The sequence below is a fragment of the Terrapene carolina genome, unplaced genomic scaffold, assembly GCF_002925995.2.
Source record: "Terrapene carolina triunguis isolate 2854851 unplaced genomic scaffold, T_m_triunguis-2.0 Scaffold51, whole genome shotgun sequence".
NCBI classification, from domain to species: domain Eukaryota; kingdom Metazoa; phylum Chordata; order Testudines; family Emydidae; genus Terrapene; species Terrapene triunguis.
The window spans coordinates 1,645,836-1,673,571 of NW_020664402.1; the positions used below are offsets into that span (position 1 = coordinate 1,645,836).

The 27,736-nt window shown below is 58.2% G+C and overlaps 2 protein-coding genes across 2 annotated transcripts; one reads left to right on the top strand and one right to left on the bottom strand.

Moving 5' to 3' along the window:
- The first annotated feature begins 707 nt into the window (after window positions 1-707).
- Window positions 708-12,833, top strand: LOC112117727 (beta-centractin). The gene is made up of 11 exons (XM_024215768.2): window positions 708-851; window positions 4,765-4,829; window positions 5,990-6,065; window positions 6,828-6,953; window positions 7,685-7,809; window positions 8,263-8,479; window positions 8,747-8,839; window positions 9,201-9,375; window positions 10,569-10,630; window positions 11,109-11,149; window positions 11,422-12,833. Exons 1-11 carry the CDS (start codon window positions 804-806, stop codon window positions 11,522-11,524), a joined length of 1,131 nt encoding a protein of 376 aa, XP_024071536.1. The 5' UTR covers window positions 708-803; the 3' UTR covers window positions 11,525-12,833.
- Window positions 12,834-17,151: 4,318 nt separating this feature from the next.
- On the bottom strand, window positions 17,152-25,513 carry LOC113407653 (cytochrome c oxidase subunit 5B, mitochondrial-like). Its single transcript, XM_026656878.1, has 4 exons — window positions 25,346-25,513; window positions 18,424-18,494; window positions 17,841-17,940; window positions 17,152-17,361 (listed from the first exon to the last, which is right to left on the bottom strand). The coding sequence occupies exons 1-4, from the start codon at window positions 25,449-25,451 to the stop codon at window positions 17,249-17,251; spliced, it is 390 nt and encodes a 129-aa protein (XP_026512663.1). The 5' UTR covers window positions 25,452-25,513; the 3' UTR covers window positions 17,152-17,248.
- Window positions 25,514-27,736: the final 2,223 nt, after the last annotated feature.

A 27,736-nucleotide genomic window follows, 5' to 3' on the forward strand; every position in this document is an offset into this window, starting at 1 on the left:
AGAGCCTTGCTTTGCTCAGACAGTAGTTATAACTGATTTGTATTGCTGTGGTGCCTAGCCATGGCCGGGTACAGGCATGGAGCAGGACCCCATCATGCCAGGGGCTATACAAATACAGAACAGAAAGGCAGACTCTGCTCCCTGATGTGCATGGAGGTGGGGTGGCCTTAGGCTCATAGCCTTTTAGGCCAGAAGGGACCACCATGGTCACCTAGTTGGACCCCCTGCCCCTGGCAGGCCACAGCCCCTCCCCCACCTCCTGCCATGGGGATCCGGCCATTAGCCCGTGCACTCCGCTAGCCTGGCACCGTCTACGCTGAATGAGATCCCAGCACAGACCCTGGGCCTGCCAGGAGGGTCCGGCCAGTACCTGATACCCACAATGCAAGGGGACAGTGGCTCCTGCCCCGCCAGGGGAAGAGGTGGAGGAGGGGGTGGGTCGCACATGCGCACACGCCTCCCCCTTCCCCACCCTCCAAGCCATGGGGCGGGGCGGGAACAGAGCTATGACATCACCCTCCCTAAGCCGGGCAACCAGGCTTGATGCGGAAGACCCGCCTCCGATACCGCGCCCCATTGGTTGGCTGTCAAACCTGTCGCCCCGCCTCTCCCGCGGCCCCCTCCGGCTTCCGCCTGTCACTCGGGCCCAAGAGAGGTGCCGATTGGTTGCATGGGGCCCCGCCCCTTGCGCGGCTCCCGAGGGCCGGTTTGGTTGCGCAGGGTGGGTGGTTGCGGGGCCGCAGCGTCGAGTGTGACTGAGCCGGAGCAGCGTCCCCCGCCCGGCGGCCCCGCCCCGCCCGGCCATGGAGTCCTACGACATCATCGCCAACCAGCCCGTGGTCATCGACAACGTGAGCCCGGCGCGGGGGGGCTCGGCCCGGGGGGGCAGCGCGGGGGGCTGAGGTGCCTGCGAGTGACCCGGGGTCCCGTGGGGCAGGAGGGGGCTGTGGGGGGGAGGCTCGTAGCGTGTTTGAACGGCCCGTCCGGCCCCCGCGCCGCGGGACTCGCGGGCGCCCGGGGCTGCGGGAGGCGGCTGCGCTGGAAGGGGCTGGGGCTGGGGGGGGATTTTCACCAGCGCCGGCTGCAGCCTGAAGCCCCCGGTGTTAATGACTCTCCTGTTGCTGTGACGTTTCCGCCACTCTCCGGCCTGCTCCGCAGCACTTTGGTGCCCGGCCGCCGGGGATCCCCTCTCGCGTACAGCGCCTTGCACCGAAAGGCCTCGCTGTGTCAGCCCCAGATCCCAGAGCAAAACGCTACTCCGGCCCTACAGGCTTGCCAAGGCCTCGGTGCCGAGGACCACTTCGCAGGAGGCCCCATGGCCTCCCCCAGGCCGCGCCCCCGCTTGCCTCTCAAAATACCCCATTGCACTGCTCTCTAGGAGACCCACAACCGGGGCGCCAGGACTTTCTGCCCATGCTGCTCCCCCTGGCACCCCTAAGCATCCAGCCGCTGGTGTGGGGAGGTCCCTTGCTCTGTGGCAGTGTAACACCCTTCTCCCTATGCTGTCAGGCCTCGAGGCATTTCTTCTTGCTGCTGAAGAGTAGATTAAACTGAGCTAACTTTTCCGTCCAGTTCTCTTGCTTCTGTGTGGCTGGTCCCTTGGCTTAGAACCATCCTCGCTTTTTGAACGGGCTCTGCCCTCCTGTTGCTAGCAGCTCTTTGCTATGTGTGGCTCCGCACGTGACCTCTTCCAGAGCTGCCCCGGGTGAGAGTCGTGGAATTTGGCTAGAAAAATCCGGCCAGACTTTCGAAGCAGCAATCGCTGATGTGTCCCTGCTTCTGAGTCTGGGGCCCAGTGGATCTGCAGCTCTGGAGACCCAGCTGCACACTGCTTTAGAGAAGCTTTCATTCGATCTTCTCCCTCTGTGGATCCAAAGGCTCTGGGTTACAATGCATCGGGTGTTTAGATCCAGCCAAGCCTTATTCTAAAGCGTCTAATCCTTATGGCCTTCTATTACGCCTGGGGGCTACAAAACAGGGTGGCAAACTTATCTGTGTCAAGCAAAGTCCCCGGACGTCTGGATGTCAACTGGGTGGGGTGAAGATCTCCTTGCCTGTAGCGTACTACACGCCTGCTTTCTCCTTTGCATGTGACAGCAGGGACACAGAGCAGGCTAATTCTGGCTGTTTTGCTTTGGAAGTGTGGTTGTCCGTGTGTTCCTGTGCACAGAAGGTGTCAGACAGCTGGATTTGCACTGTGCCTGTGTAAGGGTGTGGCTGGGGAAGAGTTCTTGCTTGCTCATGCTGTGAATCGTTTGTAATGGGGCAAGGAGAAGCTGGCGAGCCAGAGATGGATTTTGGAGCCGTTCCTGGGAGGTTGGCAGGAGAAAAGTGGCCTCTGGTGACCGTGCCCCTCCCTGGTGGCTGCTGCCTGCTGGGTTTACAGTGGGGTTTTGCAGCGGCTGCTGCTGAGGAGAGGCAACATTCAGCTTAACCTCCTCATTCAAAGGGAGTTTCAGTGCAGGCTTGGCTTGAGTGCTGTGGGGTTTGTCTTCCTCCGGTGGGTGCAGCCAGCCCCGGGTCTGCAGCTGCAGAAAACCTCTGTCTTTAGCCAGCTCCACTGGTGGGACCCCCTCAGCGGGGCAAGGATGGTCTTTGCTTGTTTACTCCTTCACGTAACACAAGAACTAGGGGTCACCAGTGAAATTAACAGGCAGCAGGTTTAAAACAAACAAAAGGAAGCATTTCACACAGCGCACAGTCAACTTGTGGAACTCCCTGTCAGAGGATGTTGTGAAGGCCAAGACTATAACTGGGTTCAGGAAAGAGCTAGATAAGTTCATGGGTGACAGGCCCATCAATGTCTATTAGCAGGATGGGCAGGGGCACAACCCCAGGCTCTGGGTGTTCCTAGGCTTCTGGCTACTAGAAGCTGGGAATGGGCGACGGGATGGATCACTTGCTGATTACCTGTTCTGTTCATTCCCTCTGCAGCATCTGGCACCGGCCACTTTCGGCAGAGGGATACTGGGCTAGATGGACCAGGGGTCTGACCCAGTCTGGCCGGTCTTATGTTCTTGTGACTTGGAGGGTTCTACTCCTGGCTCCGCCACTGATTCCACGTGACCTTGGGTGTGTCGTTTCCTCTCTCAGTGCCTCAGTTTCCCCATTTGGGAAGTGAGAATAGTGACTGACCCGCTTGCTGGGAAAGCACGTTGCTGGAGTGGCTGGCACTGCAGAGGGGAAGGAATGCTGCCAGGCCCGTGAGTGGGGCTGTGGCCCATCGGGACTTATGGCTCTTCTTGTGGAAATTTCCACTACATGCGTCTGAGGAAGTGGGTATTCACCCACGAAAGCTTATGCTCCAATACGTCTGTTAGTCTATAAGGTGCCACAGGACTCTGTCGCTTTTTACAGATCCAGACTAACACGGCTACCCCTCTGATACTTGGCTCTTCTTGTGGTCGCTGACAATGTGAACCAGGCCCAGGCTAGGGACAGATGAGTTGGGGGGGTGGCCCAGCCCGGGGACAGAATGGGGGAAGGGAACGGCTCGGCCCGGGGACAGACTTGGGACGACTGACCCCGAGAGTATCTGTTTAGCTTGTAGGTTTTAAACAAGTGTTTGGATCAGCTGGAGGGCTGGGTCTCATGGGCCATATCTGCCTCCTCCTCCCAGTCCTGGCTGGGGGTCTCTGCTTGGTCCCCTTCACTCGTTCCCGTGACAGCAGGGCTGCCAGTGGCACCTGTATCCTGTAGGCACAAGGTGTGGGGCAGAACGAGACCCCCACCAAGACTACAGCCTGCACTGCACCTTGTGCCTGCAAGGACAGGTGTCACCAGCCCTGCAGCAGCGCAGGGAGCCAGCCCTGCTATCACAGGCCCAATCACTCACTCTTGTGACTGGGGCTGCCCAGCAGCAGGGGGGCCTCCCCCACGGCCAGGGGCTCATCCTCCCCCTCCTCCCAGTCCTGGCTGGGGGTCTGCTCGATTATGTGAACCCCTTTCTTGTGAGAGCTACCCAGGGCAGGGATTCGGCTAATGCCGAGCTGTGGCGCACGGGGTTTCGGGTGGATGGACGGTGTGGGCTGGAGGTTACCGGTGAAGGAAAACACATAATGCAGCTCTAGTTTCTAGCCACTTACACTGGCTTCTCTGGGACTCTCTAGCCTCAGTTTGGTTTTCCCAGAGACTCGGCGAAGTGTCCCGTGCAAAGTGGGTGTTGGACTGGGTCCCCCCAGTGCTGGGGGCCCAGCTTCCAGGGAGGCAGCAGCTTGCTGTGCAGTGCGGTGCCAGGGGACAAGGTATGGGGTATCCTCGGGGGAGTTTCCCCTGGTCACAGACAGGCTCCCTCCCGCTGTGAGCAGGGGGTAGCGAGGCACCTCGGGGAGCCCCGAGAAGTGTCACAAGGGGTGACCCAGGTGCTGCGGGATCCTGCTGTGGTCCCTGAGCCATGGAAGTGAAACTGACTAGGAGCAGTAAAGAAACTGAGGAGTCGCCTTTCCTCATCTCAGCTGAGTGAAGTGCCCAAAGCAGACTGCCTGGCTGGAGAAACATCGTTAGCTTCAGCTTTAACGAGCGAGCGGAGGGGCTGCTGGGCCCCTCAGAGCTCTGGTGTGTTCATCCTCTCACGCCTGGGGCAGTGCCGGGCTGTTCTCCAGCTGAGACCCAGGGAGAATAAAGGATTTGCTCAGGGACATGCAGGGAGCCTGACCCCTGGGCCAGCTGTACTCTGGGGGTCCCCGTTCAGTGTCTTGGGACCCATGTTGGCTGAGCTGGGTGCATGGACAGGGGTTGATTAACAGCTGTTTGTGCTTTCCCCAGGGTTCCGGGGTTGTCAAGGCTGGCTTTGCTGGTGACCAGATCCCGAAATACTGCTTCCCAAACTAGTGAGTATCTCCACCCGGACGGGGGTTTTGCTGTCAGCGTCTGGTCATTATCCCAGTGCCAGGCGAGTGATCCGCAGCGGGGTGACCCCACAGACTCCAGCCAAGTCAGCGGGAGCAGCATCGGGCCCTAAAACGTGGTGGGTGGGGCGTCCTAGCCCCTCTGTCGAGAGCTGAGTGGGGATCTCCGAGGGTGGCCGTGTCTGCAGAGCCATGGCCGTGCCCGCAGCTGGGCTCTCAGCGCTTCCCCCGACGCCTTTGCCTCTCTGCCGCCCAGCGCAGGGCTGTGTCAGAAAGAGCTGGTGTGTTACAGCGTGGCGCCTCCACCAGGCTCCTGAGCTGGGCCTGCTGGGATCCAGGACCAGGCTGGGTCAGATCGAGGCCCCTGTGAACGGAGCCACCTGCTGCCCTGCCCTCAGCTGCCTGGCCCAGAACTCCGTGTGCCACGCCCTGCCAGCTGGGGGGCTGTGCCCAGACCCGGGGTGTGGCGCGGGAGGGGCGTGCAGTGCCCCCAGGCTGTGTCTGTGGGGGCGGTGCTGGAGCAGAGGCAGTACGTGTTAGGCTCTCATTGTCCATGGGCGATGGACCCCAGGACCCTGGCGCTGAAGGCTTGGCAGCATCCTCTGAAGCTGCCCTGCGGTTGTCCAGCCCCTCCTCACCTCCGGGAGCCTGACACATCTCACTCACCAAGCCTGAGTCCGCCCCCCACACCCCATTGCAGCTAAATGCTGAAAACCTCCCTTGCCAGGCTCTGCTCCCATGGAGGGGGCTAACTGCCCTGGGGCCGAGGGATGTGGCAGTCTCTGCACAGCTCTGGCCTTGTTCTGCCCCCCAGGGCCCGGCTGGGACTGGTGGGATCCCTCACCCCAGGCAGGGTTACAGCTCCCCCAGAAGGGGCAGCTCACGAGGGCTGGGCTGGCCCCAAGGGTGCCTGTGAGCCGCTGTCATCCCTGGGATGCTGATCCTGCTCTGTGCCCCCTCCCCGTCTGACACTGGCGAGTGATTAACGCCAGCCCCTCCTAGGCCAGGGCTTGTCTGTTTCACCCCCTCCCCTGCCCCCCGAGTTGGGGGTGGGGTCTGTCAGCTCCTTGCGAGGCCCATCTCCTCCCCTTGGGGTGGGTGAGCTGCAGCCCCACTAACTGGTTCTCTCTCTCTCTCGCCAGTGTGGGGCGCCCAAAGCACGTCCGGGTCATGGCAGGGGCGCTGGAGGGGGATCTCTTCATCGGCCCCAAAGCAGAGGTAATGGTGCAGCCCAGCCCGCTCCGGCCGCTTGGGGGTCTCAGCCTCCCCTTTCCCCCCCCCCCCCCCCACCCCGCTTCAGGCACAGGTTGAACAGGCAGGGGCAGATCTCCAGCTATAGGGCAGGAGTTGGCAGCTGCTGGGGTCAAAGGTTCCCAGTTCCCCAAGCACATGCAGCAGTCTACAGTGGCCAGGTGCATTGTGGGAGCTGTGCAGAAAGTGTCCCCCATTGGGCTCCCCCTGGCCAGCCTGCCTTCCCCCGCAGCCTGCGCCCAGGGGTGCTGCCAGGCCTGGAGAGTGGCTCTAGTGGGTTTGCCTCCCAGGACACCCACACCCTGCCTCGCCACGGGAGTGGGTGGTGGCTCAGCATCAGTGTTGGCCTCAGGTCAGCACTAGGGGGTGCTGTGCTGCTAGGAGTGGGTGAGGGGTTCAGTGGGGCGCTCTCCCCTCAGTCAGGGCTGGCCTTGACACCCCAGGGCAGCACTAGGGGGCGCTGTGCTGCTGGGGGGTAGGCGGGGGGCTCAGTGGGGTGCTCTCCCCTCAGTCAGGGCTGGCCCCGACACCCCAGGATGGCACTAGGGGGCACTGTGCTGCTGGGGGGCAGGCAAGGGGCTCAGTGGGGCGCTCTCCCCTCAGTCAGGGCTGGCCCCGACACCCCAGGGTGGCACTAGGGGGCGCTGTGCTGCCGGGGAGGCCTCTCTGCCTTGGCATCCCGCTCCAGGTGTGTCGTGACCCGGGTCCGCTCGCTCCCTCTGCCGGCAGGAGCACCGGGGCCTGCTGTCCATCCGCTACCCCATGGAGCACGGCATCGTCCGGGACTGGAACGACATGGAGCGGATCTGGCAGTACGTGTACTCCAAAGACCAGCTGCAGACCTTCTCCGAAGAGGTAACGGGCTGTGGGGCGGGGTGGCCGGATCCCCGGGGGGGTCTCCCCCATCACGTGTCTTGCTGCCAGCCCAGGGCTGAGTCTCTGGGACGGACACAGCTGATGCAGCTGTGTCTGGGCTGAGGCTAGACATGAGACCTGGGGACTATCCCCAGGACCTGAGTGGAACACTGGTGCGGACGTGGGGCCATCTGCTGCCTGCACAATCCCCTTAGCGTGGGCCTGGGGCTGGACTCCCCGCCCCGGAGCGAGCACGGCCCCGTTGGCACCAGCCCAGCTCCCCTGCTGTGTTCAGTCTCTCTCCTGATCTGTCCTTTGCCCGTCAATGGCCAGGGGCTACCTAGTGCAATGGGGGCGTGGCGACTTGGATACCTGGGCTGAGACCCCCCGGCTCGTGTCACCCAGGCCCTGAGTGACTGTGGGGAGGTGAATTCAGTCCCCCTGTCTTGGCTGCGTTTGAGCTGGCAACTTGCAGGAGAGAGGCTCCGGCCCCCCAGCTGGCCTGGGCTCAGCTCTGCCAGGCGGGTCCCCAGCTGCACCTGGTCCCAGGCTCTGGGCCACTGGCACCTCTTGCCCAGGCCTGTCCACGAGGCGCTTCCCTGGGCAGCAGCCTTCAGCCCACGAGCCGGGGGTGGAGGTGGCTGTGGACCAAGCCACCGGCCTGGGGGGTGGCTCCCCTCCCATGCCACTGGAGCCCCCATCTCTGCTAATTGGGTGTCCTGCCCTCCCAGCACCCGGTTCTCCTGACGGAAGCCCCCCTAAACCCCTGCAAGAACCGTGAGAAGGCGGCCGAGGTTTTCTTCGAGACCTTCAACGTTCCAGCGCTTTTCATCTCCATGCAGGCCGTCCTCAGCCTGTGAGTACCGGGCACCGCCCCCTGCAGCGCTGGGGGAGCCCTTGGGAACACCTGGGCGCTCTCCCCTCACAGGCAGCGTGGTAATGGGGGGCGCTGGGTGGCAGGGAGCAGGGCGTGTGCCCTGTTGGGTGGTTTGGAATCAGCCCCGGATTGCTTGTGATCGACCCAGAACCCGCAGCGTCTTTCGCCCCAGTGTCCTGGGACTGACCCTCTGCCACGGCTCCTGAAGGTACTGCCTGGAACGCGTTGCTGGGTGCTGTTCAGTACTTGCTCCGTCACCCCCCAGAGGTGGCTGCCTCTAGGTGGGGGGATGAAGCCTTTTCCCACCAGGCATGTGCTGTCTTGGCGCGCTCGGGCCGGAAGGGCCGATCTGCCGTAATCACCGTGCCGGGCGCTTTCCAATGCGCCGGCGGGGCCGAGCTCACGGGCTCCTGGTGTCTCCCTCTGCTCCAGCTATGCCACGGGCCGCACGACGGGGGTGGTGCTGGACGCGGGGGATGGCGTCACGCACGCGGTGCCCATCTACGAGGGCTTCGCTATGCCGCACTCCATCATGCGGGTGGACGTGGCCGGGCGGGACGTCTCGCGCTATCTCCGCCTGCTGCTGCGCAAGGAGGGCTACGACTTCCACACCTCGGCCGAGTTCGAGGTGGTCAAGATGATAAAGGAGGTATGGGGGGGAGCTGCCCTGGGGCTGGGGGCTCGCTGCAGGATCCCCCGGGCTCAGGGCTGGGGATGCGCCGCTGTTCAGCACTGGAGCCCTGCTCTGCCCTGCCCTGCTGGGGGACCTGGGGCAAGACCCTGCCAGTCTGTGCCCCAGCCGTGACATGGAGGCTGGGGTTCCTGCCGGCTCAGGCCCTGAGCCTCATGGCTGAGGCGGAGGGTGGGGCAGGGGTAAGTCCTGGCCTGGCCGCTCACCTGCTCTCCCCCGGCACAGCGGGCCTGCTACCTGTCCATTAACCCCCAGAAGGATGAGGCGCTGGAGACGGAGAAGGTGCTCTACAGCCTGCCGGACGGGAGCACACTGGAGGTAAGTGTCGTGGTGCGGGCAGATCTCTGCCCTGGTGGCTCTGGGCGCTGGCTGGCCGGGAGCTCCCCGTGCCCGGGGCTGGGTTTGGTGGATTGTGCGCGGGGGCTGCGGGAGCTGGGCCTGGCTAGGCGGCGCGGTCTCCCAGGCACATGGTGCTCCGTGTCTCAGGAACCAGAGCTCCCTGGGGGCTGGCTCCGTGTGACGCTGCACCTAGGATCCTGGGGCAGCTTGGGGGGGGGGAGGAGGGTGCTGCTTCCCCCAAGGCAGAGACATAGGAGCCGGTGAGCCCCCTGGAGTTGCAGCCACGTCCCCTTGGGGCCCCGTTACCCTGCGGTGCAGGGCTAATGTTGCTCTCTGGCAGGTGGGCCCGGCCCGCTTCCGAGCCCCTGAGCTGCTCTTCCAGCCAGACCTGGTGGGGGACGAGAGTGAAGGGATCCATGAAGTCCTGGCCTTTGCCATCCAGAAATCCGACATGGACCTGCGGCGGACGCTCTTCGCCAACATCGTGCTGTCCGGCGGCTCCACGCTCTTCAAAGGTGCGGCCCCGAGCGAAGGACTTCAGCGCCCACCCCCTCTGGTGGGGCCCGGCCCAGGCAGCACAGCGCCCAGGGGCTGGTTACAGCCCCGTGGCCTGGCCAGCCTGGTGCCTTGGCAAGGGGGAATTCCTTCCTGACCCTCTGTCCTGATGCCTGTGGCTGAGCCTGGAGCACTGCGCCCGTCGTGCATGGTCTGGCCGGGAAGTTCCCCTGCTGCAGGATTGGGGGGCGCTGGGGATCCTCTGCCCCCACACGAGGAATTTTGATGGGGTGGGGCGGGGGGGGGCCTCCCAGAGTGTCCAGCAGGGCTGACCCTTTGGCTAGGGACAGTGCAGCCAGGAGGGTGGGTCTCCTGGGGGGGTCACTGATGAGCTCACAAGCTCTGCCCCATGGAGGCAGGATGTCATCAGGGCCCCCTGGGAAGTGTTTCCCTCCCCCCGTGAGCTCAGGTAGCATGGTGGGAGGGTCCTGACACCCCCTGCCTTTCCCAACAGAGATGATCCCTCAGTCCCCAGGGGAGGCAGGGAACCCCTCAGCATCCAGGGGGGGAAACTGAGTCGCATGCTCCCCAGATCAGGACCTAGCTCTGCCCACTAGAGGGTGCTCTCACCTCAGCCTGGGACTCCCTGAGCTTGTGCCCGAGACTGGCTATGCAATGGTCTGGCCACGCCCCTCCTCCCGTAGTGCCTGGCGCTCCCGGGTGGAATCAGGGCCCCTTACCCCGCCCAGGGGCTCTGCACATCGGGGTGGGAGCTGGGCTGTCATGAAGTGCTGGGCAGTCGGTGCGGAAAGCGGGTGGCCCGGCTGGCTCCTCGGGGCGGCCTAGTGGTGACCGCTGAGCAGAGCGCCCGATGCCCCTTGCAGGCGGGCACACAGCTCAGCCCATGGGGGAGGGGAGCCCCCTCCTGCCCCCAGACCTGGCCTGTGTTCCCAGCCGGGAGCCGCAGCCCTGGGGCAAGGCTGAGAACGGGGTAATTCCCTGTGGGAGGCAGCAGGGGGTGTAACACTCCCCCCCCCCCCCCCCCCCCCGCAGCTGCCCTGGGAGGCCAGGTTGGTGCCTGAAGCCATGGGCTGCCAAGTCGCGCCCCCAGGGTGGCGCCCTAGCGCCCGGCTTTCCAGCTGGTGCATGGGGACCCCTGTGGGGTGGGGGCAGGTCAGGGGCTCTCTGGTTAACGCCCGTGTTCCCCCTTCAGGGTTTGGGGACCGGCTGCTTAGCGAGGTGAAGAAACTCGCCCCAAAGGATGTCAAGATTAAGGTGAGGATTGGCGATGCCCGCAGCACCCTTCCCCTGCTGCTCAGCCCGGCCTGGCTCTGGGATCCCCTCGCCCCCGCCCAGCCCCTCCTGCTGTGATTCCCCTGGCACCGCTGCCTCCCCCGGGGCACGAAGCTACGGTGTGTGCAGGTCCAACCCCCTGCCTGCTCCACAGCCTGGCACCCTCCTGCCCCCAGGGCACAGCTCCCTGCATGGCCCCGAGCGACTGCAGCCTCCTGGGCCATGCTTGGATCAGTCCACCCCCTCCCCCTGCAGACCTGGGGGCAGCACGGCCGCCTGGGGCTCCAGGGAATCGCCCCGTGAACAGGGTGGGTCCAAGGATGGGGTGCCCTGGTGGGGCTGTGTGATGGGGGGTGCACAGCAGGGCAGTCCCATCAGCCGGGTGCTGAGCCCCATTCCAGGGGGGACGGGAGGGGCTGTTACCGGCCGGGCTCCAGGCTGACCCTCTGCTTCCTTCCAGATCTCTGCCCCGCAGGAGCGACTGTACTCCACGTGGATCGGGTGAGTGCCCACCCCAGGGCCTGGGTGTCTGCTCTGGGACCCGCCCTGCCTGCCAGGCCTGCCTTCCCTGTGCCTCTAGATCTGCTGCGGGGGGGTGACCTCTGCGTGGCCCAGGGACCAGGAGGAGCCCTGACTCGGGGGGAGGGAGCCGTGCTGGGCCAGGACAGACTTGCTTTGTTCAAAGGGAGGGAGGGGGGCAGGCCTTGTCCCCGCAGGGCTGTGTGCGGTGGCAGGTGCCTCCAGCCCCTGGTGACTCTGGCTCTCCCTTGCAGCGGCTCCATCCTGGCCTCACTGGACACCTTCAAGAAGATGTGGGTGTCGAAGAAGGAGTACGAGGAGGACGGGGCGCGGGCCATCCACCGCAAGACGTTCTAGGTGTGGGGCCAGCGGGCGCAGCTGGTGGTTGGGGGAGCTCGGCTAGGGCGTGCCCTTACGTTACCCCTTTCCAATCCAGGGCTGCTAGCACCAGCCCTCCCCCGGGGCCTCGCCCTCCCCGCATCAGCTTCCGGCATCCCTGGAGGGGCAGGGCAGCCCCCTCGCTCCCACCGTCAGCTGGACCCCTCCGAGCCACTCGTCCCTGCTGCCCCGGCCGCGCCCTGCACCGGTGGGGATGGGCAGGGCCACTCAGCTCTCTGCGCAGGCAGTCTCAGCCCTCGACCCCCTGCTGCCCTCAGAGCCCCGGGGGCCTTGGCCCGCCCCTCCCTGCGCAGTCCCCCAGCCTGAGGGGCCAGAGTGCCCCAGCCTGCTTAGCGATCCTTGGAAGCCTGGCAAGGGGATCTGGGGGCAGCGACTCCATGGGAGCTGGGCTTCGGCCTGAGGGTAGATGGGGCTCCAAGGGGCTTCTAGTCCCAGGCTAGATCCTGGGTCCTGCCCTAGGAGAGCCTGCCTGGGGCGCATGGATCCAGCGCCCACTGGCAGGCCCCAATGGCTTCCCTCAGCCCTTGCTGCTCAGGAGGGGTGGGAGCCCCCAGAGGCCTGGAGCAAAGCCCTGGTGGCACCAGGCTCCCCCCTGTTCAGGGCCGTGCTGGGGCCAAGCTCCTTCCAACGGGGGGACCCTGAGCAGCTGGCTCTGCCCTTGCTCCATGGGCGCCTGGCGCAGACTCGCTGCGGAGGTGAGCTGGGGTCCGGCTGGCTCTGGCCCAGGCAGGGGTGTGGCTGCCCCCCCAGCCCCAGGGGGGCGTCCCAGTCACAGCCCCTAGCTCGCCGCCCAGAGAGCAGCCGCCTCGTGGTGCTACACTAACCCCCTGCATTGACCACACCACAGCCTCCTGTAGCCATGGCCCCTGGCCCTGTGCCTGGAGGGGGTCCCTGGAGCCCCAGGGGCAGGGCAGTGGTGTGTCTGGCCCTATGGGGCTAGTACCTGGGTGCTCAGAGGCCTGTGGGCAGGGCTGTACCAACCCTGGATTGGAAAGGGGTGAACCCCTGAACTTTTTTTTAAAGGGCAGCAACTCAATCATCTGCCCCAGAGCGAGGCGAGGGGCCCGGGCGCCTGGAGTGGCAGAGCTTAGCTCTCTAGCCCCGGGCTAGCGGCCTGTGTCTGTATCTCGGCTTCTCCCCTTACCCCCCCCGCCGGAGCCCTGGACCCCCAGTGGCCCCCGCCCAAGCCTGGCTGCAATGTACAAAACTGAACACAGTTGCCTGTATTTTTTTTTGTAAATTCATTATAGTAATAATTATAAATTAACCCCTTGTGTCCCGTGTGTCTGTCCTGGAGCCCCTCCCCCACCTGAGCTCAGCATGGGACCCTGGGGGGGGAAGTAACACTAGTTGGTTTGGCTGGAGATGGGCCTTGCTCATAGGCTCAAGGGGAGCCCTGGGGGGGTCTGTGGTTCTGGGGCCCAGCTGTGCCTGGCCCAGAGCAGAGCCTTACACCCAGCCCCTCTGCAGGCTGGCCAGGGCCTTAACCCCCCCCTCGCCCCCCTTTGCCTTGGCAGCAGGTAAAACTATGGGCTGGGGCTGTGCCCAAGCAGCAGAGGGGGAGGGGGAATCTCTGTGCCTGACTGACCGGGGGAGGGAGGTGCACAAAATGTCCCCATTGACACTCCCCCTGGGATGCACAGAGTTGCCACAGGAGGGGAACCTTCTCTTGGGTTGCTGAGCCAAGCTCCGGGGGGGATGAAGGTCTCTGGGGTCCCAAGCAGCTGCTGCCCACATGGGTCCCCCAAAGCTCTGTGGTGAGTGGCTGCTGCTTGCATGGCTCTGTGCTCAGCTGGGTGGGGGCAGTAGTTGCAGTCTCCCCCTCCCCCCCGCACTCCACTGAACCTAAATGACCTTGCCCCAGTCTCCCCCCTGGCCTTTGCTGGCTGCAGCTGGCACACCTAGCAGCCTGTCATGGGCAGTGCCATCCAGGGGGCCAGTGCTGCTGCCTATGGAACCAGCTTCTCTCAGGGCCTAGCCCCCCCCCCCCCCCCCCCCCACCAGTAGAAGTTACAGCCCCAGCCTGGGCTCTGGAGCTGGGCCCAGCCAGCACCCTCCCCCCCCGAGCTGCCTGGGCCAAAGCCCAGAATCCTGGTGACAGCACAGCCGGGCCCTGTCCTCCTGCAGCGCTCCACAGCTGCTGGGCTGTGTGGAGGGGGGGCAGAAGTTGCTGGCTGCCCTGTTGTACCAGCCCTGCGGAGTGGCCCAGGACAGGCAGCTCGTGCTGCCCTAGCCAAACAGCCGCATACCTGGCCAGAGCCAGCGGAGCCTGCTCTGTGCCCACAAACATGCCACTGGGGATAGCAACGCAGCTGGCTGTGGGGAGTGCAGTGCCCCCATGGGGAGAAGGGCTGCATATGCCCTGCCCCCCCAGGCCATGCTCTAGGGAGCCCCTGAGGGAAACACCCCAGGTTCCTCTCACTTAACTAGCCAAAACTCAGGTGCACAAGGGGGAGCTGGGGCTTTGTGCGCTCAGGACCCCAGCCCCACCTGTGCCCCACTAGCTCTGCAGCAGGAGGCACATGGCCTTTAATGGCCCCAGCACAGCTCTTGTGGCCACCTCCCTCTGCATGGGTGCTGCTTGGCCCTTCCCATCCCCCTCAGAAGCAGCTAAACAATCTGTGGGGGCCTGGGAGATACAATAAAGTCATTGTGGAGAAACTAAATGAATTCTTTGCTTCAGTCTTCATGGCTGAGGATGTTAGGGAGATTCCCAAACCTGAGCCGGCTTTTGTAGGTGACAAATCTGAGGAATTGTCACAGATTGAAGTGTCACTAGAGGTGGTTTTGGAATTAATTGATAAACTTAACAGTAACAAGTCACTGGGACCAGCTGGCATTCACCCAAGAGTTCCAAAAGAACTCAAATGTGAAATTGCAGAACTATTAACTATGGTTTGTAACCTGTCCTTTAAATCAGCTTCTATACCCAATGCCTGGAAGATAGGTAATGTAACACCAATATTTAAAAAGGGCTCTAGAGGTGATCCTGGCAATTACAGACCCGTAAGTCTAATGTCGGTACTGAGTAAATTAGTTAAAACAATAGTAAATAATAAAATTATCAGACAAATAGAAGAACAAATTGTTGGGCAAAAGTCAACGTGGTTTCTGTAAAGGGAAATCTAAGCTATTAGAGTTCTTTGAAGGGGTCAATAAACATGTGGACAAGGGGGATCCAGTGGACATAGTGTACTTAGATTTCAAGAAAGCCTTTGACAAGGTCCCTCACCAAAGGCTCTTACATAAATTAAGTTGTCATGGGATAAGAGAGAAGATCCTTTCATGGATTGAGAACTGGTTAAAAGACAGGGAACAAAGGGTAGGAATAAATGGTAAATTTTCAGAATGAAGAGGGGTAACTAGTGGTGTGCCCCAAGGGTCAGTCCTAGGACCAATCCTATTCAGCTTATTCATAAATGATCTGGAGAAAGGCATAAACAGTGAGGTGGCAGAGTTTGCAGATGATACTAAACTGCTCAAGGTAGTTAAGACCAAAGCAGACTGTGAAGAACTTCAAAAAGATCTCACAAAACTAAGTGATTGGGCAACAAAATGGCAAATGAAATTTAATGTGGATAAATGTAAAGTAATGACATTGGAAAAAATAACCCCAACTATACATACAATACAATGGGGGCTAATTTAGCTACAACTAATCAGGAAAGAGATCTTAGAGTCCTTGTGGATAGTTCTCTGAAGACGTCCACGCAGTGTGCAGCGGCAGTCAAAAAAGCAAATAGGATGTTAGGAATCATTAAAAGGGGGATAGTCTCCATCTTATTCTCTTATTGCCCTTATATAAATCCATGGTAGGCCCACATCTTGAATACTGCATACAGATGTGGTCTCCTCATCACAAAAAAGATATACTGGCATTAGAAAAGGTTCCAAGAAGGGCAACTGAAATGATTAGGGGTTTGGAACAGGTCCCATACGAGGACAGATTAAAGAGACTGGGATTTTCAGCTTGAAAAAGAGGAGACTAAGGGGGGATATGATAGGGGTCTATAAAATCATGAGTGATGTGGAGAAAGTGAATAAGGAAAAGTTATTTACTTGTTCCCATAATACAAGAACTAGGGGCCACTAAATGAAATTAATGGGCAGCAGGTCTAAAACAAATAAAAGGAAGTTGTTCTTCACACAGCACACAGTCAACCTGTAGAACTCCTTGCCTGAGGACATTGTGAAGGCTAGGACTATAACAGGGTTTAAAAGAGAACTAGATAAATTCATGGAGGTTAAGTCCATTAATGGCTATTAGCCAGGATGGGTAAGGAATGGTGTCCCTAGCCTCTGTTTGTCAGAGGGTGGAGATGGATGGCAGGAGAGAGATCACTTGATCATTACCTGTTAGGTTCACTCCCTCTGGGGCACCTGGCATTTGTCATTGTCAGCAGACAGGATACTGGGCTAGATGGACCTTTGGTCTGAGGCAGTATGGCTGGTCTTATGTTCAGCCATAAAGCTCCCCACAGTCACCCTACACAGGCACCACCCTGGGTGGTTCACTTCCTCTCCCCCTCCCTGTCCCACCCACCGCAGTCCACGCATCGCCCAGCTGACTGCTGGGGCAGGGGGTGCAGAGCTGAGCAAGGGGCTGCTCCCCCAGGCCCGGGGCAGGGACACGAACCAGCTTCCAGGCCTGTCTCCACTCAGGCACTACCCCTGGCTTACACGCTGCATCGGCCCTGGGCCCCACAGTGGATAGCTACACCAAGCCCTGCCTGGCCGCACTGCTCCCAGGAAGCTGCAGGAGGCAGTGGATGAGGGCCCAGAGAGCTGTGGGGGGCCTAAGGTGGGGCAGAGCTGTACCACCCTCAGTGGAGCTGGGCAGGCTGGGCACAGTGGCTGTACCCTGCCGTAAGCAGAGCCGGCCGGGGAGTGGGGCGCACAGCTTACCGGGCCATTGGCTGCTCTTAGAGCAGTGGCTCTGCTGGAGGCTGCACACAAGGTGTCAGGCCAAAGGGGGGCTGGGGTCTCCCGCCAGGCCAAGCTCCCTGCCCCGGGGAGCCAGTCTCCAGGGGGCAGAAAGGGGTGTAGTCGGTTGGGTACAAACTCTGGCTGGGGGCTGTGTGAACACTAGGCCCTGGGACATGCCTGAGCCTTCAGCCTGCCCGGGCAAGGGACCTGTGCCTGGGGACGACAGCAGCAACATGCCCTCGGCAAAGGAAGCCACCCAGCTCCTGCTGCAGGGCCTGGGACAGCTCAGCTCACCCTGGCAGGGATTGGCAGCCTGGCATCTCCCCTATGATTCTCTCCAGCCTGAGGCAGGCCAGCCCCTCCCTCCAGCTGGGGCCACCTGCAGGATCCAAGGAGACAGGCCCCACCCAGAGCCAGCCCTTCACCCTGCTGAGCACCACCACCCAGGGCTCCCAGCAAGAGCCTCACATTCCCCCTAGCAGAGCCATCAGTGAATGCAGCTGGGGGTGGGGGGAATGTGCCCCACTGCAGGTCAGAGGGAGGTTGCTGGAGAGAGCAGGGCCAGGGCCCCCTCCAGCCAGTGCCCACAGTAGCAGCAGGCTGGCCTGGACACTGGGGCAAAGGAAGCAGGCCAGACAGGGGTAAAGGCAACGCCTTTAAACACACTGACTCTTTATTGGCTCCCAAGAAGCAACACGACACTGGAAAGCAGCAGGCAGCTCGGCCTGGGGTCCCCCGGGGGGGTCAGGGCACCTCTCAGTGCGGCAGATGATGGGGGACCAGCTTGTAATGGGCACCGCAGGAGGGGCAGCGCTGGGGCTCCCCCTTGTGCAGCCAGAACCAGATCACGCAGCTGTTGTCCTCTTCACCTGGGCGGGGAAAAGGGAGATTAGGCGGGCTGAGGTCACTGGGGGGAGTGCGGGGCCATTAACCAGCAGGGCAGACAGGGGCTGACAGCGGAGCCCGTCTCGGGGGATGCCAATCAGGGAGAGGGGCGGCTCCAAGATGGCAGCTGCCCCACAGCAGGGCTCTGCCCTCCTGGCACACTCCGCATCAGGCCTGCAGTACAGGCCCAGAGCAGGGCTGCCACGCTCAGGTGTCTGGAACAGGACCCAGGCATCCTGGCTTGTACTCCTCCCCTCAGGAGGCCAGGGAATGACCCCAGCTGGCCCAGCTTCCACAGCTCTGGGGCCAGGCAGGAAGCCAGAGCAAAGCCTTGTCTGAGCCCAGCAGCCAGCTCCCGCCAGGCCCTCCTGCCACATGGGGTGCCCTGAAGAAGGGAGTTCGCCGGTCAGCCCAGAGCCTCTGCCTCTCACCCCCCCTCCCCCTTGCACGACGTGTCACTCACAGATGCAGCCCACGATCCTCTTGCTGGAGATGGAGGGGACCAGGTTGGGATCCTCCTTGGTCCCAGCGTAGCGCTTTGGTTGGAGGATGTTGTAGGGATCCTGCAGGGAGTGCAGGAGGCAGAGTTTGCTGTTGCACCCGCCTCTGCCCCAGATCCCAGAGCTCTGACTGGGCCGCCAGCCCTCATCCCCAGCACTGTGCCCTGGTTCGACCCAGAGCCTGCAGCACCAGCTGGCTCTGCTCCATGCCCAGGAGTGGCGCCACCAGCCAGTCCCATGCCACGTGGCACCGAGCAGCGCAAACCCGGGGACACGGGTGGCACTGGAGCTCCAGCTTAGCTCAGCTTGTGTCATTCTAAAACCAGGATCCCCCCCCCACACACACACCCCATCAACCAGTGGGGGTCTCCCCATGACCTAACCGCAGCCCTGCACCCCCAAACTCCACCTAACGCTGTCAGTGATTTACCCTGCCTGTCGCACAGTGAGACTGGCCGCCCGCCCGGAGGCAGGGAGCACTAGACTATCAGTGGGGAGAGGGGAGGGTGGGAATTAGGGGACCCATTTCAGGGTAGCTCTGCTCACCTGTCCCTTTTCCATGGCCTTCATGACTTTCCTCTCCAGCCCTGTCGCTTGCTCTTCGTCGCTGGGGATACCTGGGCATGGGAGAGAAAGACAACAGGAGGGCGTGAAGATCCCCTTGTCACGGGCAGGATCCCTCCCACCCCACAAGCAGTTCTCCACGCACACCTCCGTGCTGCTTGGGAGGAGTCATCCCAGGGCAGGAGACTATCAGGCGGGAGCAGAGGGAAACCATCCCATAGTTGGACCCTCCTTCCAGGTGTGTCACGGTCTCCCTCTCGCACTGAGGAGATCCCGAGTTATTAGGAAGAGACGATTCGCTCATTAGAAATCTAGCTAGCTGGGTTGTGATGACCGGGAGAACCGCAGGATGAATTGCTTGCCGGGTGCAAAGGTTGCGGCTCTCTCAAGACATCCAGACAGGCTTATGTGTAGTGCTGGGGAGGAGCCGGCGGTCGTGGTACATGTAGGTACCAGTGACATAGGAGAAGGTAGAGGTCTACTTCAAGATAGTTAAGTCCCAGGCAGACTGCAAAGAGCTACAAAAGGACCTCACAAAACTGGGTGACTGGGCAACAAAATGGCAGATGAAATTCACTGCTGATAAATGCAAAGTAATGCACATTGGAAAACATAATCCCAACTATACACATAAAATGACGGGGTCTAAATTAGCTGTTACCACCCAAGAGAGGGATCTTGGGAGTCATTGTGGATAGTTCTCTGAAAACATCCACTCAATGTACAGCGGCAGTCAAAAAAGCAAACAATGTTGGGACTCAATAAGAAAGGGATAGATAATAAAACAGAAAATATCATGTTGCCTCTATATAAATCCATGGTACGCCCACATCTGGAATACTGCGTGCAGAGGTGGTCACCCCATCTCAAAAAAAAGATATACTGGAATTGGAAAAGGTTCAGAAAAGGGCAACAAAAATTATTAGGGCATGGAACGGCTTCCATAGGAGGAGATATTAAAGAGACTGGGACTTTTCAGCTTGGAAAAGAGATGACTACGGGTGGGGAATACGATAGAGGTCTATACAGTGACGACGGGTGTGGAGAAAGTAAATAAGGAAGTGTTATTTATTCCCTCTCATAATACAAGAACTTGGGGTCACCAAATGAAATTAATAGGCAGCAGATTTAACGCACACAAAAGGAAGTATTTCTTCACACAACACACAGTCAACCTGTGGAACTCCTTGCCAGAGGATGTTGTGAAGGCCAAGACTATAACAGGGTTCAAAAAAGAACTAGATAAGTTCATGGAGGATAGGTCCATCAATGGCTATTAGCCAGGATGGGCAGGGATGGTGTCCCTAGTCTGTTTGCCAGAAGCAGAGAATGGGCAACAGGGGATGGATCACTTGATGATTCCCTGCTCTGTTCATTCCCTCTGGGGCACCTGGCATTGGCCACTGTTGGAAGACAGGATACTGGGCTAGATGGACCTTTGGTCTGACCCAGTATGGCCGTTCTTATGGTCCTGGAGGCCAAATGTAGGCTGATAGGTAAGAGATTGAAGTCCAGGACCTCTATGGTAACATTCTCTGAAATGCTTCTGATTCCATGTGCAGGGCCAGTTGGACAGGCAGAACTGCTAGTCCTGGAGCCCATAAGAGGAGAGGCAATTCTTGAATTAGTCCTAAGCGTCCCAAGAGTTGAATATAGCTGAACTGCTCGGTAATAGCAACCATAATTTACTTAAATTTAAAATCTTTGTGAGGGGGGAAACACCAAAGAAACCCACTACAATAGTTTAACTTCAAAAAGGGGAACCACACAAAAAAAGAGGAAAGCTAGTTAAATGGAAATTAGAAGGAACAATCACAAAAGTGAAATGTCTGCAAGCTGCAGGGAAACTAGTTAAAAACACCACGACAGAGGCTCAAACTAAAGGTAAAGACCAAATAAAAAAAAAAAGACAAACAGTATGAGGACCAAAAAAATGCCACCACGGCTAAACAGCAAAGTAAGAGAGGCAGAGGCAAAACGGCATCCATTAAAAACTGGAAATCAAATCCCGAGGAAAACAGAAAGGAACAAACTCTGGCAAGTCACATGTAAAAGTGCAATTCAGCAAGCCAAGAAAAGAATTTGAAGAGCAACTAGCAAGAGACCAAAACAAATTTTTAAAAAAATTGCTGTAAGTGTTTATAATTTCATCAGAAGCAGGAAGCCTGCCAAGCAATCACTGGGGCCACTGGACAATCGAGATGCTAAAGGAGCACTCAAGGAAGAGAAACCTGCTGTGGAGAAACTAAGTAAATTCTTTGCATCGGTCTTCACAGAAGAGGATGTCAGGGAGATTCCCACACCTGAGCCATTCTTTTTAGGTGACAAATCTGAGGAACTGTCCCAGATTGAGGTGTCAGAGGAGGTTTTGGAACAAATTGATAAACTAAACAGTAGTAAGTCACCAGCAGGTATTCACCCAAGAGTTCTGAAGAACATACACATGAAATTGCAGAACTACTAACTGGTATGTAACCTATCAGACTCAGACTTTAAGGTCAGAAGGGACCATTATGATTTTCTAGTCTGACCTCCTGTACAACGCAGGCCACAGAATCTCACCCACCCACTCCTGTAATAAATCCCTGACCTATGTCTGAGCTACTGAAGTCCTCATCTTGTGGTTTAAAGACTTCAAGGTGCAGAGAATCCTCCAGCAAGTGACCCGTGCCCCACGCTGCAAAGGAAGGCGAAAACCCCCCAGGGCCTCTGCCAATCTACTCTGGAGGAAAATTCCTTCCCAACCCCAAATATGGCAATCAGCTAAACCCTGAGCATGTGGGCAAGACTCACCAGACAGACACCCAGGAAAGAATTCTCTGTAGTAACTCAGATCCCACCCCATCTAACATACCATTACAGGCCATTGGGCATATTTACCACTAATATTCAAAGATCAATTAATTGCCAAAATTAGGCTGTCCCATCATACCATCCCTTCCATAAACTTATCAAGCTTAGTCTTGAAGCCAGATATGTCTTTTGCCCCCACTACTCCCCTTGGAAGGCTGTTCCAGAACTTCACTCCTCGGATGGTTAGAAACCTTCGTCTAATTTCAAGTCTAAACTTCCTGATGGCCAGTTTATATCCATTTGTTCGTGTGTCCACATTGGTATTGAGCTTAAATAATTCCTCTCCCTCCCTGGTATTTATTCCTCTGATATATTTATAGAGAGCAATCATATCTCCCCTCAGCCTTCTTTTGGTTAGGCTGAACAAGCCAAGCTCTTTGAGTCTCCTTTCATAAGACAGGTTTTCCATTCCTCGGATCATCCTAGTAGCCCTTCTCTGTACCTATTCCAGTTTGAATTCATCCTTCTTAAACATGGGAGACCAGAACTGCACACACTATTCCAGATGAGGTCTCACCAGTGCCTTGTATAACAGTACTAACACCTCCTTATCTCTACTGGAAATACCTCGCCTGATGCATCCCAAGACCACATTAGCTTTTTTCACGGCCAAATCACATTGGCGGCTCATAGTCATCCTGTGATCAACCAAAACTCCAAGGTCCTTCTCCTCCTCTGTTACTTCCAAGTGATGCTGTCACAGAGTCCCCGGGCGATGCTTTGGAACTGCTCCCCACAAAGCCAGTCAGGACTTTGGGGAGCCTCCTCTCCCATGGAGCAGACTGTTTTCAGGGCAAGAAGCTCACACGGCTTCACCTCCTGGGTCTGCCCTTGGAGCATTTAGCATTTGCCCCTCCATGCGCTTCCCACAGCGAGTCCACCCAGGCGGGGTCCTGGGGAAGCCAGAGGGTCCTGCACGCACCCCCACTTCGCAGTCAGACGTGACTCTCATCCAGCCAGTAAAACAGAGGTTTATTAGACGACAGGAACACAGTCTAAAACAGAGCTTGTAGGTCCAGAGAACCGGATCCCTCAGCCGGGTCCATTCTGGGGCCCAGCAAGGCAGATACCTCCATCTGCCCTCACTCCTAATCCCCAGCCACCTCCAAACTGAAACCTCCTCCAGCCCCTCCTTCTCTGCTGAGTTCCTTTCCCGGGCCAGGAGGTCACCTGACCTCTTTGTTCTCCCACCCCTTTAGCATCCCCTTGCAGGGGGGAAGGACCTGGCCATTAGTTGCTGGGCGACAGAGTGTCGGTCAGAAACTGAGGCACCCACACAGTATTCAGAGGAAACAATAAGAACAGTCCCACTTCATCACAGATGCGTCCCCAGTTTATAACAAAAATTCTTGTTAATCCCTAAATGCATGACCTTGCACTTTTCACTATTAAATTTCATCCTATTACTATTACTCCAGTTTACAAGGTCATCCAGATCTTCCTGTAGGATATCCCAGTCCCTCTCTGTATTAGCAATACCTCTCAGCTTTGTGTCATCCGCAAACTTTATTAGCACATTCCCACTTTTTGTGCCAAGGTCAGTAATAAAAAGATTAAAAAAGATCGGTTTTGGGACCAATCCCCGAGGAACTCCACAAGTAACCTCCCTCCAGCCTGACAGTTCACCTTTCAGTATGACCCGTTGTAGTCTCCCCTTTAACCAGTTCCTTATCCATATGGATCCCCATCTTTTCCAATTTAGCTAATAATTCCCCATGTGGAACCGTATCAAATGCCTTACTGAAATCGAGGTAAATTAGATCCACTGCGTTTCCTTTGTCAATCAGCTTCTGCACCAGATGACTGGAGGATAGCTAATGTGACGCCAATTTTAAAAAGGGCTCCAGAGGCGATCTTGGCAATTACAGGCCAGTAAGCCCAACTTCAGTACCAGGCTAATGGGTTCAAACTATAGTAAAGAACAGAATGATGTGACATAGAGATGAACACAGTATGTTGGGGAAGAGTCAACATGGGTTTTGTAGAGGGAAAATCATGCCTCACCAATCTACTAGAATTCTTTGAGGGAATCAACAAGTATGTGGACAAGGGGGATCCAGTGGATATCGTGTACTTAGATTTTCAGAAGCCTTTGACAAGGTCCCTCTCAAAGGCTCTTAAGCAAAGTAACCTGTAATGGGGTAAGAGGGAAGGTCCTCTCATGAATTGGTAACTGATTAAAAAAACAGGAAACAAAGGATAGGAATAAACGGTCATTTGTCACAATGGAGAGAGGTAAATAGCAGTGTCTCCTAGGGTTCTGTCCTGGGACCAGTACTGTTTAACATAATCAAATGATCTGGAAAACGTGGTAAACAACAAGGTGGCAAAATCTGCCGATTATACAAAACTATTCAAGATACCAGTCAGCTCTGGTCTTCACTAAGAGTTCCAAAGGGATCTCACAAAATTGGGTGACTGGACAACAAAATGGCAGACGAAATTCAATGTTGATAAATGCAAAGTAATGCACATTGGAAAACATAATCCCAGCTATACATACAAAATGATGGGGTCTAAATTAACTGTTACCCCTTAAGAAAGTTTTTGGAGTCCCCATGGATAGTTCTCTGAAAACATCCACTCAATGTGCAGCAGCAGCAGCCAAAAAAGCAAAGTGTTAGGAACCAGTAAGAAGGAATAGGTAAGACGACAAAATATAATGCCACTATATAAACCCATGGTACCCCCACTCTTTGAACACTGCGTGCAGATCTGCTTGCCGCATCTCAAAAAAGATACATTGGAATTGGAAAAGGTACAGAGAATGACAACAAAAATTAGGGGTATTGAACAGCTTCCATCTGAGGAAGAGATTAAAAAGACTGGAACTGTTCAGCTTGGAGAAGAGGGGATTGGGCAGGGGATATAATAGAGATCTATATCAAATCCTGACTGATGAGGAGAAAGTGACTTGGGAAGTGTCATTTCCCCCTTCACGTAATACAAGAACCAGGTGTCACCCAGGCTATGGGTGCACTACAGAGCTTACAGCAATGCAGCTATGCCACTGTAGCTGCTAGTACAGACACTCTAAGATGACGGGCTCCCATTGATTGAATTACTCCAGCCCCCGGGAGCAGCAGGAGCTGTGTCCGTTGGAGAAACTCTCCTGCCAACACAGCGCTGTGCACACCCACCGGTGCTCAGGTCAGTGTAATTTAGCAACATCATTTCTACCAACCTAAGCTGTAGTGCAGACAAAGCCTCAGTTAAATTAAGAGGCAGCAGATTTAAAACAAACAAAAAGGAAGCACTTCTTCACACAATGCAGTCAAGCTGTGGAACTCCTTGCCTGGGGATGTTGTAAAGGCAAAAAGTATAACTGGATTAAAAAAAGAGTTAAGTAAATTCCTGGAGAACAGGTCCATCAATGGCTATTAGCCAGGATGGGCAGTGATGGTACCCCATGTCCTGGGCCTCCCTAAACCTCAGAGCCAGAAGCTCTGAGATGACAAGGGATCAAAAGTTGCCCTGTTCATTCCCTCTGAAGCTCCTGGCAGTGGCCACTGTCGGGAGACAGGACCCTGGGCTAGATGGACCTTTGGGCTGACCAGCCTGGCCAGTCTCACGTTCTTACACCAGGATCCTTGTCCGAACCCCCCTTCCCCAGCCACCCCGGAAGAGCCTCAGTCATCAGCCAGTCCGAGCATTAGACACATTGGGGGAGGTGGGGGGTTGGTAGAGACCCGCACTAACAGGGGCGTTTCCAGCCCATCCTCATTCCCACAGCTGCTGCTCCCGAGTCAGCGCGGACCGGGCCGCGCCCGCTGATCTAAACCGAGCTCGGTCCAGACCCTGCGGCCGCCGCACGCGGTCCGGCTGCCCGAGCCCCGGGGGAGTTCCGGGGCCGGCGGTAACGGGTCTAACACCCGCTCAGCGCAGCCCGTGCGCGGGGCTCTGGTCCGGGGGCCGCTGGAGACTCAAACCCCCCGGGTAAGAGGGGGCAGGACCCGCCCACCAGTGACAGACGCGACCCAGGGTCACTCCGGGGGGGTCACGGCAGCCCCCCCCAGCCCAGCCCTCAGCGGGACCCCCCCGCCGCGCTCACCTCCAGCCGCCAAGGCGCGGGCGGGGCCGGGCGGGCGGAGCGGCGCGGCCGGGGGGCGGCGCAGGGCCCGCAGGGCGCCGCACGCTCGCAGTAACCTTGACGCCATGGCGCGAGCGGACTGACTGAGCCGGGAGCCCGCGGATGGCGGCTTCCTTCCGGGAGATGGCCGGAAACAGGGCGGGACTTCCGGGACACGTGAGCGGGTACCGCTTCCCTGGGTGCCTCACGTGACCGATCGGCGCCGCTCCCTCGCTCACGTGACTAGGAAGCGAGGCTAGGCAGGGCGGGCGGCTCCCTCCCACGTGATGGAGGACGGGCGGAGCTGGCCCCGCCCCCCCGCTGGGGTGACCCTGCCCCCGGCAGGTCCAACACTCACTCGCACCGAGGGGGAGCACAGAGGCCCAGATGCGAGGAGGGCCCAGCTGGGGGGGAGGAGATGGGCCTTTCTGCTGCCTCCCCCGCCGGGCGCCCCCCCCGCCTGTCGCACCCACCTCCTGGCCCCATCTGTGTGCAGCGCCCTGCACGCGGGGCTGCCCCCCGAGGTGCTACTGCAACACAATGGTGGGGGGTGCTCGGTTCAGTCGAGCTGGGAGACCGAGCGTGATGCCAGCCAGAGGGAGAGCGAGGCTCAGCCTGCGAAGAGAACTGGCCTGGGGCTAAGGGGCTCAGTCAGGCTCAAGGCATCAAAAATTGGGGGCCCAGAAACGGAGACATTTAGAATTACAGGCCACTGCTGCACAGGTGGGGCTGTATCGTAAGTGACACAGCCAAGGTCAGCTAGGCCCCACCTCCCGGAGCTCCCTCCCGGGGCCCTGTAGCACCAACAGCCGTGCGAGAGGCAGTGCTCGCCAAATCTCACACTATTTAGTGTGTTTCTCCAAGCCCCAGCTCCTGGAGTCACCTGATCACACAGAGAGTCCTCTGGCACCTTTAAGACTAACAGATGTATTGGAGCATCCGACGAAGTGGGCATTCACCCATGAAAGCTTATGCTCCAGTACATCTGTTAGTCTTAAAGGTGCCACAGGACTCTCTGTTGCTTTTTACAGATCCAGACTAACACGGCTACCCCTCTGATACTGATCACACAGGAGTCTCTTGCTTTCATTTCTTCTAAAAAGGACATTGCCCGTGGTTGACGAAAAAAGCTTTGAACTGCAACCCTGGATGGCTCCAACACCAGAAGGAACCTGACTGATGAGATCTGAATGCAAAGCGTGGGCAATATTGACTCAGTCTTGGCCAACACAGGACCAGTGTGGCTGTTTCCTGAGAGAGGTGGCTTTGTGCCTTAATAAAGTTCGGTTAAATGGACTTGTGCATGGGAGGAATTTGCTCAACTCTTCTCATTCTCCTGTTCCTTTTAGCACTAGTGGTTGATGGTCACATTAATTCACAGCTTTTCAGGGCATCCTTTACCTTGTTAATAAGCAAATGGCCCAGCAACAGACCCTGCAACAAGCCCTTGGCCTGGGGAGCTGTCTCCAAGCAGTGCTGGGTTCTGCGGGCTTTGGCTAATAGTCTCAGGTGGTTCTTGGTAATAGTTTCCTAGATTGTAAGGCCAGAAGGGACCATTGGGATCATCTCTGCCCTCCCGTCGGACGTAGCACTTCCCTGACTTCATTCCTCATTGAACCAGAGCAGATCTTTTGGCAGTTCAGGGCTTGTGTAACACTTGAAATGCTCTGGCACAGGGCTTCATCATAGATCTGACCTGCTGTAATTATTCCACCTCCCCGAGAGGCGGTACCTAGCGCCGTCTCCACTGGCGATAAGTCAGCTTAATTTTCTAGTGTGGACCAGGCTTTCGTCTCCTCGTTAGCCTCAAGCCAGTCTACAGTGAGAAGTTAGGTGAACCCAGCTAAGTCACTTGGGGTATGAAAAATCCACCCCCCTGAGCAACAGAGTTAAGCCAGCCTAGCCCCCCCGTATAAACAGTGCTAGCTACCGCCTCTCCGGGAGATAGATCACCTATGCCGACGGGCGAACCCCTCCAGCGCTGCAGTGAGTGGCTACAGTGGTGCCGTTTCTAGTGTGATGTTCTTACCTGGACTGTGAGGCCAACCAGGTGAGCTGGGCTGGGCTGAACACCCAGGGCTGGGTTCGCCTCTGGGCTGCTCCCGTTTGTTTCACGCTGGAGGGCCTCCATGGAGGTCGCTGGGAAGCTGTGGGAATGGCACGGTGAAGCCAGGCCTTGGCTTTCCCACTTGTGCTAGCCACAGACAGGCAGTCCCAGTTACCCCAGCCCAGGGACAGTGCTGCTGACTGAGCTGTCATGAGGCTTTGTGTTCACAGCTGGCTCTTCGGGGAGAAACAAAAACTGCTTCTCTCATCCCCAGCCCCCGGCTGATCCGAGAGGGGGCAACACTCCCAAGCTCCCACTGCAATCCA

Excerpts from the sequence above, each read along its gene's own strand:
- LOC112117727 (XM_024215768.2), top strand. The coding sequence starts at position 804 with ATGGAGTCCTACGACATCATCGCCAACCAGCCCGTGGTCATCGACAAC. Across the intron at positions 9,376-10,568 it reads CGGCTCCACGCTCTTCAAAG|GGTTTGGGGACCGGCTGCTT; the intron begins GTGCGGCCCCGA and ends TTCCCCCTTCAG. Across the intron at positions 11,150-11,421 it reads CTGTACTCCACGTGGATCGG|CGGCTCCATCCTGGCCTCAC; the intron begins GTGAGTGCCCAC and ends TCTCCCTTGCAG.
- LOC113407653 (XM_026656878.1), bottom strand. The coding sequence starts at position 25,451 with ATGGCGTCAAGGTTACTGCGAGCGTGCGGCGCCCTGCGGGCCCTGCGC. Across the intron at positions 17,941-18,423 it reads AGGCCATGGAAAAGGGACAG|GATCCCTACAACATCCTCCA; the intron begins GTGAGCAGAGCT and ends CACTCCCTGCAG. Across the intron at positions 17,362-17,840 it reads GAGGATCGTGGGCTGCATCT|GTGAAGAGGACAACAGCTGC; the intron begins GTGAGTGACACG and ends TTCCCCGCCCAG.